Raw genomic sequence first — 20,444 nt, forward strand, 5'->3', positions numbered from 1 at the left:
AAAAAATATTCATCAAATACTTAAACACACACCTATACCTTAGCAATTCCTGGTTACTTACAAAATCCAATTATTCACTAGTCATACAGTACTAATTACAATTCAGAACAAGTGATAAAGTCTAAATAAAAGAACAATAAAATTACTATGAAACACATATTCTCATGGGTGGCCAAGCCCTCATATACCACACACAGAAAAAAGAGACAATTTGGCCCAGAAGAGCTGTTGAACAGTTAGGAAGCCATAATCAGAAATCAGTCATAATAGTTTGTTCACACATGAACAGTCTTGTTAATATATGACTGTTTTTTAGAGTAACTATTTCCCAAAGTCATGTAAACAAAGCTGTTTATGCAAATTTCTGTAGAAAGCAAGCACAAATGTCACAGAGCAGAGAGTCATGGGCAAATACAATGTGATTTTGTTATTCATGAACAATGCCTTACATAAAATGCACCTCCTTACCCTTACAAAGTGAAAATCTAGCATGACAATAATGCACTGTAACAGCACAGTCTGAAATGATCATGGTTTAGTTTCAACATTTATCTTACCTGCATTATTCTGGAGGCACCTCCAGGACTGCATATTCAGATTTGCCAGTCCTCATGCCTTATGATATCCCATGTCTCTGAAGAGCTCTAGCTACTGACAATTCAATCTCAACTTTTCCTTAAAGCAGAAGCCTCTAGCCTTTGTGACTACAGGAAGATGCATAAAATACAGCCTACATATCACCCTTTTAGAATTACTGCAATATTTTTTTGTTTAGGAATCATAAATGACAGAATGACAACTTACCTATTACATAATTGCTACAATGGGCAAACTGAGAGAGTGCTGCATTCTAAGACTATGGCAGAACAGGAACTCATAAACTTTTTTGACTGCATTTGTTGTCTATCCTCCTATTATGGCTCCGAGCATATGGTCTGTGTTACACCACTTGAGCGGCCACAAAACCTCTAACAGATAGTGACTTTTATTCAAGCTTGTAACTAGAAATGATACTACAACACAAACAGAATTCTGGTAAGTAAGCCATGCAATACTTTGCCCTTTTCTGTACAGCATTCTACAGGAGTTGGCCAAATACTAAATAAAGAAATAAATGTATGAAATGCTGGGGTTTCAACCCCAAGCCCCCAATTAAGGTTGACATATGGGTGATTCCCACAGCCCTTCACAAAGGGGTGGTGCGTTTGCTTTTAGGCTTCCCTCCAGGGTGCGGCCGGCCTTGCAGGGAGAGTCATTAGGTAAATGAGCTCCAGGTGCCCCACATTAAGTAAACAAGAGTCAGGTGTCCCACTTAGGGATAAAAGCTGGGACCCCTTGGAGGAAGAGGTAGTGTCTGTCTGTGAGGTGGATGCACTTTGCAGAGTTCCCTGGGACTAGGCTCCAGACAGGTCTGGCTTTTGTAAACGTGGGCTGTGTAGAAATTCAGTATGTGGCTTCCTTGGTCTTATGTGTTTGGCTTGTTGACTCAGTTGTCTCCTGTCCCTTCTATGAGAAACTGCATTTCACCATTTATTCCACCCATTGTTGGTTGTGTGGTGGTGTTGTTGGGGTCAGTGGGTTTGATGTTGATTATGTATAATCTGACTGACTTGTTTGTACCCCCAGTGCTCACCCATGTACTGACCCTTTTGTATCAAATACAATTTGGTTATTGGTTCATCTTTATGCTGGCTGTGTCCTTTATGCTAAGACTGATAATTGGCAGAACAACGTATTTAGCAGCAGCACTTCATCCTAGGTAGCAGAAAGGTCTGAAAACCACAGCCTCTTGTCAGTACTTTAGGTTTTATTACCCAAACCTTTTCTGAACACACTTTTAATGAATTAAAATATAGCCATTAGCATAACAATTAGCACCACCCTGGGAAGCCATTTCAGTTCAGTGACCAGTTCAGTTCCTGTTCTGAACAGTGTGCAGCATCTACCAAATGGACCTATCAAACTCACTTTAATCAAGATTTGGGGCAAAACTACAATGCATCATATGTGACTCCAAATCAGTAATGCTTTGACAAAGCTGATAGTGATTTTGCATCCACGCTCTCCTTAGAATGGCTTACACACCTTTTACATTTAAAGTGTACTTGGACTGTATTATCTTTAAAAGCAGCTGACTTGCCCAACCAAGTATCTCTGCAATGACTGAGAAAGACTTCCACTGCCATTACATGTCTTCAAGATACTCAATGAGTTACTGATCAAATGATACAAAATGCTGCTCTAGCTGAAGATGTATTTGGATCTTTGGTATAATTCTGTTCTAAAACAATATGGTAAACCTGCTATTTACCTGACTCCAGAAGAGAACTTTGGTCAAAAACATTTCTGGCTTTGTGGTTTTGGAAGAAAACAATGTCCCAATAGGACAGCTTGATTCCATTCACATGGATATATGCTATGCTCTAGGAAGAGGCAGAACACAGCTATTTGAGATGCGCATTATCTTCTAGCATAATAGGAAGGTAAATTGACTTATCTTCAATAATCTCTTGCGTTCCCTTCAGTGCTGAGGGTTAGAAAACTATTTGCCCTCTGTAAGCAAAAAAATTTGAAAATGTCAAAATTACAACCAATTGTACAGTGCCTCATTTACCAACCACAAAACCTCTTCTAGGCAACAAAACCCTTTCCAGGTTTTCTAACTATTTTGAAATAGATTATTAGAAGAAGATACCTTACTAACACCTCTAGAGAAAAGTTGATGCTGAAATACTTTTAAGGTTGTCCCTTTCCTCACTGGCAGAGTAATGAGTTTACAAAAACATTGCTTTTATACTATCCTCTTTAATAAAGCATTTTCCTTGCCCTATTACCAAAAATATGCTACAATTTTACTTCCTTTCACAGGAGCAAGCAAGGTCTTATCTGACATAAAAAAAAAAATGTTAAAAAAAGAGGAAGAAGGTGGTATAGTGTAGTTAATTTTATAATCATACAATGAAATTTCTTCACAGGGGAATATTTCTTTCTATGGCTGTTTTACAATTAACATTCTCTAAACATAAATTGGTTAAGTTCCATTTGCTGAGTCCTAAGGCTATTTAATAATGAAATTTTAATCTGGTTGTTCTTAAGATCCGTGGGTTTTCACACTAACTTTTAACTATCGGAAAGAATCAAATGTTATCTGAAATGTTTAAGTAACGGGGAGCAAGCCTGCTGCACAGTTTGTAGCTCACTATTTTTATTTTTCCCTCAGAACATAAACTTTTAATTTTGGTTTTCAAACAGTATTCAAGTAAAGTAGAATAAGCTTTATTAACTAATTTTACTAAAACAACCCAAACCAACCCTGCCTCTGTTCAGTCTCCTCTGTTGCTTGCCAAGCACACAGGATAATAGCAGTTGTGAATGAAATATTCCCACCTTTGAGAATGTTTAAGACATCTTTAAATCACTTTTTCCCTTTTCAGATAGCATGCATATACTTTACATCTAGCTTTTCAATCTTCCTTTTGTATATAAATTTTGGTATTAGTCTCAGCAGCAGAACATCAAACAGTGATGGTCTCAAGATGAAGAGATGAAGGGCTTTTTCCGTAGCAGTCTTTGTTGCTTTCTGTTGCTGAAAAATAAACCATCAAAAGTTGGGAGCACTAAAATGAAGATAATTCTTGTAACTCAGTCTTCACTTTCTGAGCTGGTGTACAATGACAGCACACAAGTATGTGAAGTGCTAACCATCTAAACGATTTGCATGCCATACTTCACAAAACCAGAGAACGGCTGAGGTTGAAAGGGACCCCTTGAGATCATCTAGTCCACCTCTTGTGCTCTGAGCAGGGTCAGCTAAAACTGGCTCCCCAGGGCTTGTGCTGACTTGAGTTCTGAATATCTGGAAAGATAAAAAAAAAAAAAAAAAAAAAAAAAAAAAAAAAAAAAAAAAGTTGTTTTCTGGTATTCAGATTGGTTTTCCTGGTTTTTGGTGTGTGCTCATTGCCTCTTGATCTCTCAGTGGGCAGTACTAAGGAAAGTCTAGCTCCCTCTCCTCTCTCATGTGAGGTCCTCCTGAATCTTTTCTTCTCTAGGCTGTGCAGCCCCATCTCTCTCAGCCTCTCTTCCTATGACTGATGTTCCAGTCCTTCAATTGTAGCTGTGGCCCTGCTCTGGGCTTGCTCCAGAACATCTGTGTCTTTCTTATACAGGAGTGCCCAGAACTGGACCGTGCACTCCAGAGGTGTCTCTGCTCACAGTGCTGAGCAGACAGAAAGAATCACCTCCCTTGACCTGCTGGCAAGTCCCCACCTAATGTGGCCCAGGATGCTGTTGGTGGTCTTTGCTGTAAGGGTGAACTGCTGGCTCTCAGTCATCTTGTACATCAGGGTCCCCGACTCATTTTCTGCAAAGATGCTTTCAAGGTATCAGCCCCTTACTTACACAGGATGCTTTTCCCTCTGGTTCTCAAACACTGTTTTCCTTACTTTTGTCTTTAAGATATTAACAATGCCTTCCATATAGTGAGAAAAAAACCTGTATCTGTAAGACTTGGAATGTTTCATAATACGTATCAAGTAGCTAGCCCTGCTGCACAATATCATCCAATTTAAAAAAGCCCAAAAGTAAACTTTTTTCAGTAAAAAAACCTTGAAAAGGAAAGCAAGTTTGAAATCAGTCAATAAGAGCAGTTAAGTGAACATATACTAGAATTCTTTGCTGCCACAAACAGACAGTAAAAAGAGGGGAGATTTTTTTATTTTTTCAATGTGTAGCTGGGAATGCAAGACAGCAAAATATGTCCCCAAAGACCTCACCTTTAGAAAGTAATCTCATTTTATATAAATGAAATTGGTTTTAAAGTTGATTTGCCAAGATTTCCAGAACTGACAGTTTACTGTCAAGTATGTGTGTCAAAGAAAAAAACAATAGGAATGAGACCACTGGTTCACAAAGTGCTCTTTTCTTTTTCCTTAAAGTACAGACATTGTCTTGTTAATGAATGCTGAATCAATTCTTATTTATCATGATACAATTGAATTTATAACATAAAACAACAGCCCATTGTCAGTTTCACTAAAACTGTGGTTTAAGGACAAGACAACCACCATGTCAGATGTTATCCTCCCAGATGCAATAGCTGTTTTGCTTTATGTCAGTAAAAGTTTGTTGACATACAGTTCTCAATATAAGCTAGGCTGAACCTAAACCCAATTTAAAATTCCTTCAGAAACAAGTTCTCTGAAAAAAATGTAGGTGTAAAATACAAATCAGAACAAACTGGCAATAATTAACCACACATTAAGTGGTCCCAAAGAGACCAGAACCTTTACTCGCCAGTATAATCTAGCACAGCTGCATCTAGTGAAGGCAAAACAATGTTAGTCAAGCCTTTTGTTCTGCTTCAGCAAAACACAGAAAGAAAAGCAGCAAAACTGCTATGATACCTTTTTTGTCTTTTCAGTTACAGGGTGCCATAATATTCCCTAGCACAATCAGATAGTTGTTGTGATGACACTTGATCCTTTGCTTGCAATTTGCAGTACTACCAGCCAATCTGTATCACTTATCCTTGCAGTTCCACATTTTTTATTTGAGAATTTCTGAACAGGACTCTCAAAACACACTTCATTCATCACCAAAAAAGCAGTTAAACGATGACAGCTATTTCCATCTCAATCAGACATACTGTCTAGAGGTAGTAAGAAAATGAAATCAAACTCTGTGTGTATACTGTATGACATAATAAAGCTGAGTTAGACACCTATTTAAGCATACTTCCAATTGCAAAGTCTTAGATTAGGATGCAAATCTTTAAATCTAATATTATTGTGTCTGAATATTAATCTGAAGTTCATAACACATTGAAGCATGCTTGATCAAAAAGACAAACAAGAACCCAGTTGCTTGAGAACAAATTTAAATTTCTTTCTATTCAATTAACAAACCAAAAAGCAAAAGATGAGAAGTCACTGAGGACTTCAATGAAAGCTAAATTTTAATTCATTACAGAAGACTGTTTATAAGTAGCTCTGCAGCAGAAAATCTGTATGCTCGATGGCAGAAAGAAATAAGACGAGGCATGGGGGTGAGAGGGTGATAAAACCACTAGTTGCTGATAAAGAAATATGATGACAATTTGTAACAATCGGTTACTGCTTTAGTTGTTAGACGTTATAGAGTAAATGGAGAGTTGCTTATTATTTTGATATTGCAAGCAACTGTTGCTATTTCTTTAAAAAAAAAAAAGGAACAGCAAGTTTGTGGAATATTGTTTACTGTTAATCAACACATCTTAACCAAAGTTTTCACAATACTTGAAGCTACATTTAAGTATACAATAGTCTCAATCACAAAACCCAAGCAGAACAATTAAACTGCGTAAGGCCTTAAAGTTAGAAGCACAGTGTGTATGGTTGGAATATTACGTTGTTTACAAATAGGCTACATATAATTAAGTTCATTTTTCGTAGTTTTATTCACACAAAATGCATTCAAGGGAAAGGCAGCTTACAAAGTTTATTTTACTATGAGTTAATAGAAAAGTGTCAACATTCTCTTCTTGCCCCTCTCCCCACCCCATCCAGGCACTATTAGTAAAATTTCCCCACAACAGTCAAAAACCAATGACCTTTACACTAGACATCCAAAATTAAGCCTGATCAGACAACTGCAAACTTGCAATTTTTTTATTACAAATATGGATGAAATTTCAGGTTCTTTCTAATGAAGTACTGCATCTGTATGCAGTCAGTGTTTAAAACCACATTGTCCACAAAGCCTTCTAGATTCTAAAGGTCTTACTGGTTTCAAAGAAGTACTTAGTGGCCTTAGTAGGAATCATGTGAATGGTATTTGCATTACAACAACGATAACTTGTGGCATTATTTTGGCAATATTAGGACTGCTTAAATGAGTGGGTAAATTTGTTTAACCTGAAGGGTAAGGAACAACACAAGAACAAAACAACTTAGTAAAACTAAGCACAGAAGATATGAAAAATATGGAAAAAGATAAATCTATATTGACCCTGTCCCCCTATAACAGGGCATGGGTCATTTCCAGTGACTGTCTATTCTTAGGACACATATTAGTATTTCCTCAAATTTCATGGCTATTTCATTTTTACAGAACAACTGCTTAGAAGACTGGGTTTTAATTTACACTTGTGCAACAGAGTAAGTCACAGTACGTTTTGAGATGTTTAAAAAATATTTATAAACTTGTTTTTGATATGCTAAAGCATTTGGCAACACTTTTACAGCATTCGATTTTATATCATTAAAATTTCATACAGTACTCCTTGTGATTTTTTTTTTTTTACATCTAGGAAGAAAAAACATCTCACAAACTAATATGAACTGCTAAGCTTGACTGCATGATCATGTAATTCCAGTTTATAATACTGGCATTAAAACCTTCATTAATTATGTTGACAAATCATTACCTGTACATTTAATGAAGGCAACCAAGATGATTTGAAAACACAACCTTCAGGTTTTATGTTATGTATTTATCAAGGCGTGCAGCTCGCAGTGAAATGAAAAAGCATGTAAAATACATGAAGAAAATCACAAGTTCACCAGTTCCTGTGATACAAACTGTTTTAGTCTTTCGAGGTACTGTCCATAGAGTTCCACATCATTATGGCCTGCTCCTTCTACCCACAGTGGTTCTACAGGTCTCTGGCAACGCTCAAATAATGCTAGCCCATGTGAAAAGTCAATTACTTCATCTTCAGTCCCATGGATTATTAACACAGGAGATGTTATTTTAGAAATTTTGTCAATGCTGTAAGAAAAAAATTGTATCTATGAACACAGTAAGCTTTATTAAAACTTTTTGAAGGAGCAGACTGTTAATTTCACTTTTTAATTACACATTGTAGATTTAATGATTTGGTTCTGAAGTTGTTTAAACCATTAGAAAATTAGATATTATGAACATCCTGAAAGCCACACAGAACGGAATGTAAAGCCACACAGAACGGAAAAACACGACTTGAAACTATTAGCATCAAATAACAGAGCAATCCATCTAAAAGTGGTATTTATTACCATATTAACTTCAGAAAAAAAATCAGTGTCACTGGACTGATGAAAATATTACTTCAGAGTTTTTCAGTAAAAAAGTGCTTGTCAAAAGAATTTTAGCGCTTAAAGTCTGATCATACATGGGGAAAAAGTCTTTGAAGTTAGATGCTCAAAATACTAGTAATTCTTTGAGACAAATTTACCAGTTTGTAATGGTCAACTAGTGGCATAGTTCTGAAACACGAGAGGAATTTTCTTCAGTTAAAGTTTACTTAGTTTACCAGTCTTTGCTACTTACAAAAACATATGCAAAAGACTGTTCAGTTGCCCAGATTAATAATTCACTGAACTAGAACTGCTTGTTAGAATTAGTGGTATTAGGGGTTATGTATAGGAAGACTGATCACGTCTTTAACAGATACCCACTGAAATGATTAGAGATGTAAAAAAACCTAGATTTACAAAGTTCTGCAAACTCCTTCAAATCAAATGATCCTCGTTGTTATTAACTCTGATTTTCCTTCATTTTTTTAAACCTTTGAAAGAAATTTCAGAGTTTTCCATATTACTTGTTTCCCTATTCTAAAACTTCTGTAACAGAGAAAAATGCATGCAGAATAAAAAGAAAAAAAAATCCTAAACTTACTTTGGGAATGCATCAAAGCAGTAGGTCTTCTTGGTATCAGGAAAAGCTACTCGCATTCCTGAGGTCAGTGGAGAATGAAGAATTACAGCAGCACTTTCATACCTAGCAGCAAGATCCACAGATGGTACTGTTCCTATACTCTGGCCATATATAATCACATTTTCAGGGCGGATTCCATACCTAGAAAATTTAAAATGTTAACAAAAGTGACACATAGTGAAACAGACAAAACTGCAACCACACAGCAAAGCAAAACAAGCATTTCTGCAGATGAAAGTTTCCTGAAGCAGATAAACTATGAAACAGGAGCTGGGAGAAGAACAAGCAAGTATACTCTATGACATTCTGACTTAAAGGGACAATTATTTACTCTCTGTATTAATTTTTTTGGTCTTATGCCTGACTGATACTGAAACATGGCTTTATTTTTTTTTAAACATGGATTTGTGAATGCAGTTCTGATTTGTATACTAGTTGAAAAGCTTTACTGTAACTCTAGTGGACCTACAACAAAAACCTAATTAGACCTTTACTAGCTCTGTGGTTACGATCAAGTGGAGCATAGTCAACTCTGCAAAAATTTGGTTGGCTTTTCTCTTCTGATACCTGATAAAAACTGCAATCCTGTAACACTACTCAGCAATTTAGTGTGACCTAAAGCATGCCCATACAGACAATGGTCAGAATGTACATTTTATGTAATAGCTGAGATGCTTCTTTCTTATCACAGTTGATTTGACATGCAAGCTAGCAAGAGGAATACCCAACCTAACCCACAATTATGACAGTCTAATAAGCACTACAAAATTAAAAAGTCAAAACCTCCCCTCCTAGTAAAATGAAAACACTAATTCTTTTTGTAATTAAGTGAGGTAAACAAAAGAGTTATGTAACATCTAGTTAACACTTAAACAGATCAGAATGAATATATTTTCTGCATTAGTGTGGATACGAAGAGTAGCTGGTTCCCAGGTAACACTGAAAAAGCCTGTAAGCAGAATGCTATGCTGCCAAGAGCAGTGTCCACAGTGGAAGTGAGCTGATCTACACTAAGAAATTACTCTCAGTACAGGTTCAGACTGCAGAAGTTTATCTACCTGGGTACCTTAAGTTATTTAGGAAAGGAAGTACCTTAATTGGGAAGAGACACTGCACTGCATTACAAAACAAAAAGTCAAAACGTTCTTCTCACGTATTATCAGAAGTTTGTTCAGGCTAGTCTAACTCAGAAACCTAATACCACTGTGGAACAGCATGAGGCAAGCTTAACATCTGCCAACTTTCTATAATCCTAAAAAGACTGACAATCAACTGGTTTTCTGTTGAAATGCAATCATTACCTCTGCTATAATAAATGCATGCATCTTTTCTGTCAAAGCTATGTAAAACACTCATAGCCACAAAGGAGCTCCCAAATTAGTACATTTTGCATACCTTCAGAAAAGCCAGGGAAACTGAAGTAATAGAAAATTGACCAGTACCTTTTAATCATGGCTAATAACTTATCTGTCCATACCTTATAAACTGTATAGGTCAAACACTAAAATCAGTAAAATCTAAAAGCCCCAAAATCAGGAACATTAGGAAAAAGATGTTTCACATGAAACAATACATTCAAATTACCATCCAACAAACCCAAAAATTCACAAATACTTTTCAATAAGCCAGAAAACATACCCTGTGTGTTACATCAGTATGTAACAACCAGTCAATTTAAAATAAAAAAAAAAAAATCTAGGAAGATTTCAAGAACAAAATCACATTTGACTAAAATGTAAATATCACTAGCAGAACTCATTATGCACCCCAATACACTTTCTGAATTTGGGCTAAAATCCACTGTTCACAGCTAATGTTGTTTAATTAACTATTCATCTATTTAAATTGTGTTCTGCTAGAGTGAAAAATAAAAGCTGTAGAAGTATTAGCACAGATACATTAATAGAAATCTATCTGTAACATGACTACTTAATTACTACCAGCGTTTCCTACAAAGAGTTTCTAGGATCACTATCCAATCAAAAGTCCTAAAACACTAGGACTCAAACATCAGCCTGGAACTACAGGCAAGCTCTCCATCTCACAACAGTTCTCAGAGAATAAAAGAAATGCAAACATTCTAATTAATATTTTCTCAAAATTCCAATACACAAAAAATACAATAAATTAAAGCTTTGAAACCTAAACAGATATAACGTCTCCACTATTTCCGTATCTCTTCTGAAACACTGGAGAACAGCCTAGCACCTATCATTTTACAACTGATCTCCCAATACAAAGTAATTCACATCACACGTCCATTCTGAAAGTACAGTATAGCCTTCTATCCCTTTCATATAATGTGAACAAATCTCACGTAATACCTGACACTTGGCATTATTAGCATGGCATGGAGTTTGCAAAGCACATTATAGCATAGTGAAATAAAAAAAAAAATCTTGTGAATTATCCTACTTATTTTTCCTCAGGTATTAAGTTTCACAAGATGCAGACCACTGCACAGAAATTTAAAGTAAAACTTTAGTCAGAGAGGGACCTGGGGGTGTTGATTGACAGCCGGCTGAAGAGGAGCCAGCAGTGTGCCCAGGGGGCCAAGAAGGCCAATGGCATCCTGGCTTGTGTCAGCAATAGCGTGGCCAGCAGGGACAGGGAAGGGATCTGACCCCTGTACTCAGCACTGGGGAGGCCGCCCCTCAATTCCTGTGTTCAGTTTTGGGCCCCTCACTACAAAAAGGACATTGAATGACTCGAGCGTGTCCAGAGAAGGGCAACGAAGCTGGTGCAGGGTCTGGAGCACAGGTCGTACGGGGAGCGGCTGAGGGAACTGGGGGTGTTTAGTCTGGAGAAGAGGAGGCTGAGGGGAGACCTCATCGCCCTCTACAGCTACCTGAAAGGAGGTTGCAGAGAGCTGGGGATGAGTCTCTTTAACCAAGTGAAAGGACAAGAGGGAATGGCCTCAAGTTGGGACAGTGAAGGTTTACACTAGATTATTAGGAAGCATTTCTTGACAGAACGGGTTGTTAGGCATTGGAATGGGCTGCCCAGGGAGGTGGTGGAGTCCCCATCCCTGGAGGTGTTTAAGGGTTGGGTCAACTTAGTGCTGAAGGATATCGTATAGTTGGGAACTGTTAGTCTTGGGTTGATGGTTGGACTGGATGATTTTCAAGTTCTTTTCCAACCTAGACAATTCTGTGATTCTCTTTCACATTATTCTTCCCCTTATTTTTTGGATTCAAATCATTCGGCCTAAAGATAGCTAATTGTTAGCTACAAAAAGTAATCCAGGAAAAGTATTTACTATATTTGGATTAAAAGTAATCCTTTCTCTATCACAGCCAAACAGATTGCCTTCACAGCACCCACTGGAAACTATTTGGTTTGCAGTCTGGAAACTAAAATAGTGAAGCCAATCACCAAAAGTGGTGGTTCAAAGCAGACTTTTGAATATTCTGGCTTGAAGACCAAAACAAAACAAGAAGTTTAAAAATCAGAGAACAACATCTGCTGTGTCTGTCTACAGTCTTCCCTCTTCTCTTGAACAGGCTTTTGAAAAGTTTGGGAAAAAGGAAGACCCCCCAACTGTCCCTCAGTTTCTCTCTCCTGAAAGTATTACCTTTCAATCTAAAGGGAAGAATTCTTGAAAATATAACTATTGGTAAATTCCCTAGGCATAAAATCCATCTACTCCTCCTTCTGACAGTCCTGTATACTCCAGGTAAACTCCAAGAAGTTTAGAAGAAAATTATTAGTTGACTACACACCTGGTCTCCCAAATGAGGATGTGTCAGATCAAGAGAAAAAATGGCAGTAATATTCTTCTCTTAATCGGTGCCTTAGAATTACTTGCCATTCTGAGGAAGGACAACATGACAGTTTACAGAGCCATATGCTGTAAGCAGCTGTTTTGGTGACAAGAACTCAAAGATGTGCTGTAAAAACTGATCATCTTTGAAAGCTCATGTCATTAATCATAGAAGTAATGTAAACACTATTGTCTGCTCAAGTAATCTTAGATAACGTGTCAGAATAGGCAGGCCTTCAGTTTGGTGGTGGTGGTAATGGTGGGGTTTTCATGTAGTTTGGTTGTTGTTGGGTGTGGGATTTTTTGGTTTTGTTTGTTTGTTTTGGGTTTTTTTTTAAAGCCAGATTACCAGAAGGAACCTTGTAACAAAATCTTTAAAGTAGCTGTGCATAGATATACCTTCTCAGAAAGAGCACTCTTCCTCAGGGACAAGCTATTCTGGACTGAATCTGGCATAAAATTTAGATTGCTATTTTCCACAGTTTAAAGGCTGCCCACATTTTTCTCTTTCCCACAGCAATTGAGATTTCAACTCCTTTCCACACCTGATTCATCCTTCATGTTCATGGACCTCAGTGCTACCTGACTGGAAGGCACATTAAACTTGAAAAGCGTTTTTTACTTTGAACTAAATGTATCTCTGTTGACATAAGCTTGCTAGCACCCACATAGAGTGTCTGAGCACACACAGACTTCTGCCCTGTCATCACACTAAAGGTACAGGTTAATGTCACGACAAAGCTAAGCTATTGCCAAACATTAGAGAGCCACTTTCCTATTTGTATCTTCAAGCCACATGCTGCCCGTCATTGGGCTTTACCAACTAGTTTAGTAAACTAAATTAATCTCTTCCGGGAGTAGGGGAGCAACTACTTTTCTACACCTTTGTGCTGGCTGTCTTCAGGACCAGGCAAGAAATCACATGCCACTGGTTGGTTAAAGGAAGAAGGAAGCCAATAAATTGTTTTAACTGTACTACCAGACCACTCCCTAGAATCAGGGCCCAAGATAACACAGGGTGACTAACGAAGCCACTATCCTCTTCTGCGAACATATATATATATACTGATCAGATATAAATGGTCTCATGTAAAAGAGGCACCCATGAACACTCCTGCCTGATCTTTGCAGCTTCTGGTAGGAAAAGAACTCCTGAACAACAATGAAATGTTCTTTTTTTCCCCCTTTATGATAAACTTCACAATGTGTTGTAGCAGAAACACTTTCACCATTTCCACTTTGTTTATATGTCTGTAACAAGATCTTTTCTGCACTTTACTAAACACTTATCTTAGTAGCAGTCCATCCTCTTTTTTTCTTTTCACAGATTCATAAAACAGTTTGGGTTGCAAGATGACACAAGGCCAGCCCTCTCCACAGGCAGGGACATCCTTCACTGAAATAGGTTGCTTAAAGCCCCATCCAACCCTATTTCGAATACTAATTGGATACACACCATATATAACTTACACTGGATATTCAGCATATTATATACTTTCATTGGAGATATATACCACATTATATGATGTGTCATATGCAAACTACAAAACACATGGCTGGTTGTTACGAGTGGTTTTTGGGTTTGCTTTAGATTTTATTTTTTTTTTAAACTTCAGTTCCCTTTAACAACTAAATACTAACTGAAATTACCATACTACACTTGCAGGCTCTTAAGAGTACCTGCCATTTTGCCCTTGATACATCTAAGGGAGGTACCTTTTTACTGTTGAACTACTGCTGTTAATCTAGAGGACTTGCTCACTTTACAATAATAAAATAAAGTATCAGTAAAATCAACCTTAGAAGGGTATATTTTCAGTAGTACCTCTCGGGCTCACACTAATGAAGAAGCACAACAGATGCTCTAAAGCAACTACTGTTTGTGAGGGTACTGCAACACACACATTTAACCAACTGACAGCAGTGCCAGGAGCACATGGAACACAGGAGAACATCCTGAGGGAATTCTCAATGCAAATCTCAGAACCTTTTGTCATCATGCACATAGCACACAAAATTACAGCTGCAAATTGCAGAACATAAAGGACATGAACATCCTCCACACCTTTAACTATCAACATTCCAGGCTGTGAAGAGCACATGTAGTCATCATGAAACTGCAGCTCCTCTGTCTCTCTCATGATGGTTTGACTTTTTCTAAACCTCACAATGCTACTGGTACTTTTGTTTTATTGGTAAGATTTCTTTTCATGATAAATTAAGCTACTTTTCCCTATCACTTTAAATACAAAGTCAATTTCTCTCCAAATATTCAAAGTTATGGCACGTCATCTTCTAGAAGAAAAACACCCCTAAATTTGTATCAAAACCCACCACAAATAATTTGTGAATTCTCAAAAGAACACTTTCAGCCAACACCCAAATAGATTTGATATTACTCCTGTATCTGGCTGTTTACCTTGACACATCAGTCTGATGGAGAGATTTACCCTTCAATTTTTCAATTATTATACAGTCCATGATAAGCAACAATGAAAAAGCTGTTTGGCTTGTTAAAAGTAAATCTGCTCATGAGGCAACTCTGGCAAGTCTTCAGGTTTCTGAATCAGTGCCACTTGCCCTGCATTTGCCTGGGGCTGGTTAAACCTTTCCACCATTGCTAGGGTGTCATCAAAAGCCTTCAGAGACCAGGACAGCAGAAACAGGCGTATCCCAAACTGACTCCTGGCATTTCAACACTTTGTAGCTATGACAGTCAGAAGAAGAATGTCCTCACTTGCAGCTTTTATACAGTTGCATACACATGAATATGCAGTAATGTGCAACTTTCCAAAACATGATGGCAGTGAATCACCCTGCCTTCTTCCACAGTCAACATCCACATGGATAGCTGCTTCCTATTAAAATACTCAAAGGTAAAAAACAGGGATACAATCCAGAATCTGCATCTATTTACCTCTTCTGATCTGCTGCCAAATTAGCTTTCTGTATTCATTTACGTGGATGATAATATTCACATACCCTTAGGGAAATCACTTTTAAGAATGAGGTGTTGGACCAACCTTGCCATCACCCTCAATACTAGTTCCAGGCTATTTCACCCTATGTGTCCAGTCCCACTGGACAGTTGTGCCAATTTACAGATTACCAACTGGACTGTCCTTCCAAGATACAAAATTTAACATGCTAACATGTCTCCAACACAAGCAGCTGTGCTTACTGTAGAATGAAGTCCACATCAGCATTTCAATTAACCCCAAAACACCTTTTAATGCTGGGTTCTATGATCCCATTTCTCAGAACACAGAATGCAGGGAGCTGTGGGTGACTGATCAACTCCAACCAAGGCTATTTCTCCATTTTTTTCTTCATCCCATCATAATCTGTGAGGCACAGTTCAAAAGCCTATGATCCCTTTTTTCTCTCACCCTATCACTATGAATTTCAAATGCATTAAGCTATACTTATATCTACCCTGTAAACAATCTGCTGAATTAATTTGATTTTGCAGAACACTTACATTATAAATCGTTAGAGATGGTGGCAGTGTAACACAGAACGGGGTATGCTAGAAAAGTGAATCAATGCTGCAGCAAATACTCAAAGGCTCCATTCTGGTCCAGATATTCATTAAGTATTCAAACACAGCTGAGCATTGTCTCAGGGCTCAAGAGAATATCATGGACTGGTAACAAAACTGTGTGAGCCAGTATATTCAGAGTCATGTGCTGAACTTCTCCCTGCTACATTCAGCATTTGGATACAAGGATGAAACAAGGTTTGCCAATTGGAAAGCTGCTGAAAGTACCACAGTGGAAACTAGTAATAGCAACCACTTTCAAAGCAATGGAAAAAAATTCAGTTCACATTTCTGAAATCCACAAGTTAGGCAGACCAATCCAAGCTCTATACACTCTGCAGAATTCTGTATTTCTAAATAAGACTTTGACACAAAAAGTAAACACAGACAGTAAATGGGATTGAGGTGAGGTCATTGCTGAGTGGAAAAGGAAAAAGCAGATAGATGCAGTATGTATTTAGAGTTTCTCTGCAACAGTGTCTGTTCAGCAAAGGGCATGTTCAGATGGGACATTATAATTAACAATCTTATTTAATTAGGAAAGGTACACTATGCGTTGCTCACAAGTGGAGGCAAGAATTCAAGTTACAGTCACATCTCCTTTTAGATTTTCAATGAGAAATTCATCAGCAGGAGAAGGAGACAATAACTACAAATTAATTCATAAAACAGAGACTGTAAACTGACAAACTATGAAGTTTCACCATCTAGTTCTCTTCCATTTTGTGGTATATTTAAACAATTCAGACTGTCTTACACATCGTTCACAAACCATGTGATGTTTTTCGTCAATGTTACTCAGTGTCTTGCCTAACAGAAATCTTCCAGATCACTTAAATACAGTGCACCTGTTGCAGCTCTTGGTTTACAAAACGGATGTCTAGTTAGATCTCAAGTTTCCACTGTAATCAAAAGAAATGCCAAAACCTAATCGAATAAAACAGTATGCATGTTTTTGAATATGTGAGGCTGAATACCTGTCCTCTGTGGTTGTATGAGGTTTATGATAATAAGGGTTCTTCCTACTTTAATATATGAATAAAGGATGCTTCTTTAAAAAGAAATATCACATCTTCGCTATAATGTAAAAGAAATGCAAGACAGTATGTGTATTTAAAACACTGAAAAGGGATAATCTACTCCAAAGTAATAGGGAAATAGTTAACTGATCAAGGTCTAAATTCTCTGCAACAATTACCAGGCTCCAGGATTTAAAGGGTCTTCACACATGCCCTTGCAGTAAGTCACATTCCTGATATTATATTTAATTAAACAGTGTGCTCAAGTTTCAATGACTGAACCATAACCTGCCGCTCTATAATAAATCTAGGTTTTAACAGCTTTTTGGTGCAAATGCACAATATGATGTGAGGTTTTTTGGTGAACAGCTATTCTTATGATCACACAGTATTTTAAAAAATAGTCTTTCTGTAGTTTGGGTACTTGCAACACAAGAAGAATATTGCTCTAAGTGGAAAAATACATGGTGAAAATTGCTCTCAAATTTAAGAAGTGGGTTTTCAGTGCTGCATTTATTTGGTGCCTAGGATTCTTACCTGTATTAGATTGACTCCAGAGTCTTCCATTTTACTAATTTATCTCCCTAAAACCGGAGGCTTAGAACACAAAAAGCACTGAAACAACATCCTTCAAATTGCATTTTTTTTTCCTTGTCCAGTTTTAATCTATTTGAGCTAACACCACTGACTCAAATTCTTGTTTTTTTGTTCCCACCATAAATGTATTTACACAGATCAATTACAACCTCTCCCACACATCATATTTTATTAAGATAAAAACACCTTTTTATTTTACATAGAAAGCTATCTTTGGAAATGCTGTAGCTACTAGTTCGAATTCTGAAACAAAGGTGGTCTAAACACCATATAAAGTCTCACTAGGTTCTCTTACAACAGCTTTTCCACTGCCACTCCCTACAAAAAAAAAGTAGGTGAAGGAATTACCTGAAAAAGCAACCTGCGTTTTCTGTCACTGACATCACACCAGTTATCAGGGAATCAATTATTATAGTTTTTTTCCTATCTTCTGAGATTTCCAGCTGAGACAATCTTGAGAGGATCCCAGGCTGTGACAATCAGGATTATCTTCTAACCATCCAAGAGTGAAACATACCTTATTAAATGTCATCCCATTTCAATTTTTCTCACTTATCAGTACTATATACTATTCCCACTCAATACTGACAATGCCTTCAGCATAATGCACCATTGATCAGCTTGGATATGAATCCATTAATCCTAAAATATAGCATTTCTGTTTAAACTACCAATGCAGAATAAGTACAACCATTTGAACAGCATGCTGTAAAAGAAACATGGCAACTAATGTCTTACCTTGTCCTAAGAGCCACCCAAGCAGCATCAATGTCAGCATACAAATTCTTCTCTGTTGGCTTCCCAGAACTTGCACCATATCCAGAATAATCATATGAGAATATGTTGCAATTAATCCGTGAACCCAGTCCTATGTAAAAGCTGCTCATCTGACCTAGGTCAACAGCATTTCCATGCGAGAAGAGCAAAGTATACTTGGCGTTAGGTGAGCAACGCACAAACATACAGGCAATCCTGTTACCTTTACTTGTTCTAGTCATGAAGCACTCAATGGCATCTTTTTCTCTAGAAGAATATTGCCAGTCTGCTCGCTCAGAGAGATGTAAAGTCCAGCGGCTACCACTCTCATCGCACATCAGTGTGTACGTGGGATCAGGAGGCAAGAATGCCAGTTTGGATGCAATTTTCCCTGGGCATGGTGGACAACAGAACAGGCAACACAGTTCACTAAGGGAAAGATTATTCATCTTCTAGTCTGAAACAGGAAGAGAGAACAGTATAAGTTTCTAGATCCTATATATAAAAAAAAGAAAAAATAAAAACTCATGGAAAATCTAAACATAACCTCTCTAGAAAATAATACATAATTTTAGTGGAAACATTTAACAAAACACAGACTTAAATATATATGTAAATTTCTATATAATAGCTTATTTGATATTATTAGCTACTTTAGAATGGGCATATTATTAAAGAAAGGTGATAACATTAAAGCCCCGCCAGATATTAAAACTAAAATATGATTGCCCTGGGAAAGAACAAGCATTAGTTATGTAGTTTCTCTGAAGGAAATTAAGGCCCCCATTTTAAGCCATTAAGAGAATGTTCATCCCATTGACAAATACATATAAAGAACAATTAAAATATGTTGCAGTGTTTGCAGGATACTAAGGCTATGCAGATCTCTGCAGCAAAAAAATCACAACAGTATTTCATAAATACAGAGAATATGTAATGCAATCATGGGTTATGGACTCCTGCAAGCAGTATCAGCAGTATGAAAGGTGCATGAAGGTCAAAACTTAGAAGGCAAAACAAGACCTTCAGTAAACTAAAATCCAGGCATAAACTCTTCCTTGCTCCTCATAGTGGCTACCATAAATGTTTCCAAACCCTGTAAAGAAATTGTTAGGGTTTCCTATATTGCGCATAGGAATCGGAATTATATTAATGACATGACTATGACTATTTCTATTCTGTTCTTTACTAAAATAATCCCAAATCAAATGCTCTATGACAAATACTTGGCAAATCAATATATTACCAATTCAAATAACTGGTTAAGAGTGGAGGGGAGAAAAAGAAAGTAAACACATATACACCTAAAGCAAGTAGGTAAAGATACAGCTGCCCTGAAAAGTAGGCATTGTGTCTTCTTAATTTACAGCAGGGATAAAAGAGGGGGTAAAAAACCGTGACAACACTTTTTCTCAGAGGTAGGAAGATTGATGATATCTCCCATGAGCCATGCTGGCAACCAGCACATTTAAGATAAGCATTTACACTACTTTCCTGGTGTTAAGGCATTTCTGTCACTTCATCTGCCACTCTGACATTTCATCTCAACTTAAACAAGTTTTCCATCCCAAATCTATCTACAGGTCTCAAGCTCAGTTCCTTCCCTGTCACTGCAAACAGAAGCACTCCTACAGTTTCACGTTCAAGCTTTGACTGCTACATACAAGTTTACAAATATGAACAAACGAATTTCTGATGTCCACAGTCCCATGTCATTTCAGAAATACCATGTACTCTAACAATAAAATCTTACTGTTAACTAAAATACTCGGCAATATTTAGATCCTATGTCAAAGTTTGTCCTCTAACTTGTATACAAGCATAGTTTTCATGCCTGTATAAATTCCTCTTTAGAAAAGCTTCAAGGACGCTGCTCTAAGAGCAGTTGAATACAGATCACAGAACAACTATCAGTATTTTGGATGTGTGAATGGTCTCTTCCCTGTGGTGGACTATGAATACATACTGCATACAACGTTACACAGAGATTACTTACAGAGTAAGGCACAGCATAAGTCAAATAAACAGCATGACCATTCTGGGAATACTACTTGTCTTTGTAGGGCACAAACCCCGATTTTATTCCCCCCCCCCC

The 20,444-nt window shown here is 37.3% G+C and overlaps 1 protein-coding gene across 2 annotated transcripts; it reads right to left on the reverse strand.

Moving 5' to 3' along the window:
- Positions 1-6,215: 6,215 nt before the first annotated feature.
- Positions 6,216-18,809, reverse strand: ABHD17B (abhydrolase domain containing 17B). Of its 2 annotated transcripts, XM_026866440.1 has the most exons (4): positions 18,573-18,803; positions 18,332-18,485; positions 8,635-8,814; positions 6,216-7,746 (listed from the first exon to the last, which is right to left on the reverse strand). In XM_026866440.1, the coding sequence occupies exons 1-4, from the start codon at positions 18,796-18,798 to the stop codon at positions 7,527-7,529; spliced, it is 780 nt and encodes a 259-aa protein (XP_026722241.1). In that variant the 5' UTR covers positions 18,799-18,803; the 3' UTR covers positions 6,216-7,526. The 2 variants fall into 2 exon arrangements, with proteins under 2 accessions (XP_026722241.1, XP_026722240.1); XM_026866439.1 differs by having other exon boundaries at positions 18,332-18,809.
- Positions 18,810-20,444: the final 1,635 nt, after the last annotated feature.

This window comes from Athene cunicularia, assembly GCF_003259725.1.
Source record: "Athene cunicularia isolate RWA chromosome Z unlocalized genomic scaffold, athCun1 chrZ_part2, whole genome shotgun sequence".
Classification (NCBI taxonomy): Eukaryota; Metazoa; Chordata; class Aves; order Strigiformes; family Strigidae; genus Athene; species Athene cunicularia.

Bases quoted from the DNA above. Each gene is read 5' to 3' on its own strand.
- ABHD17B (XM_026866439.1), bottom strand. From the start codon at position 18,798: ATGAATAATCTTTCCCTTAGTGAACTGTGTTGCCTGTTCTGTTGTCCA. The intron at 8,815-18,331 runs GTAAGACATTAG...TAAATTTTCTAG, and splicing joins TGGGTGGCTCTTAGGACAAG to GTATGGAATCCGCCCTGAAA. The intron at 7,747-8,634 runs GTAAGTTTAGGA...TTTTTCTTACAG, and splicing joins TGCTTTGATGCATTCCCAAA to CATTGACAAAATTTCTAAAA.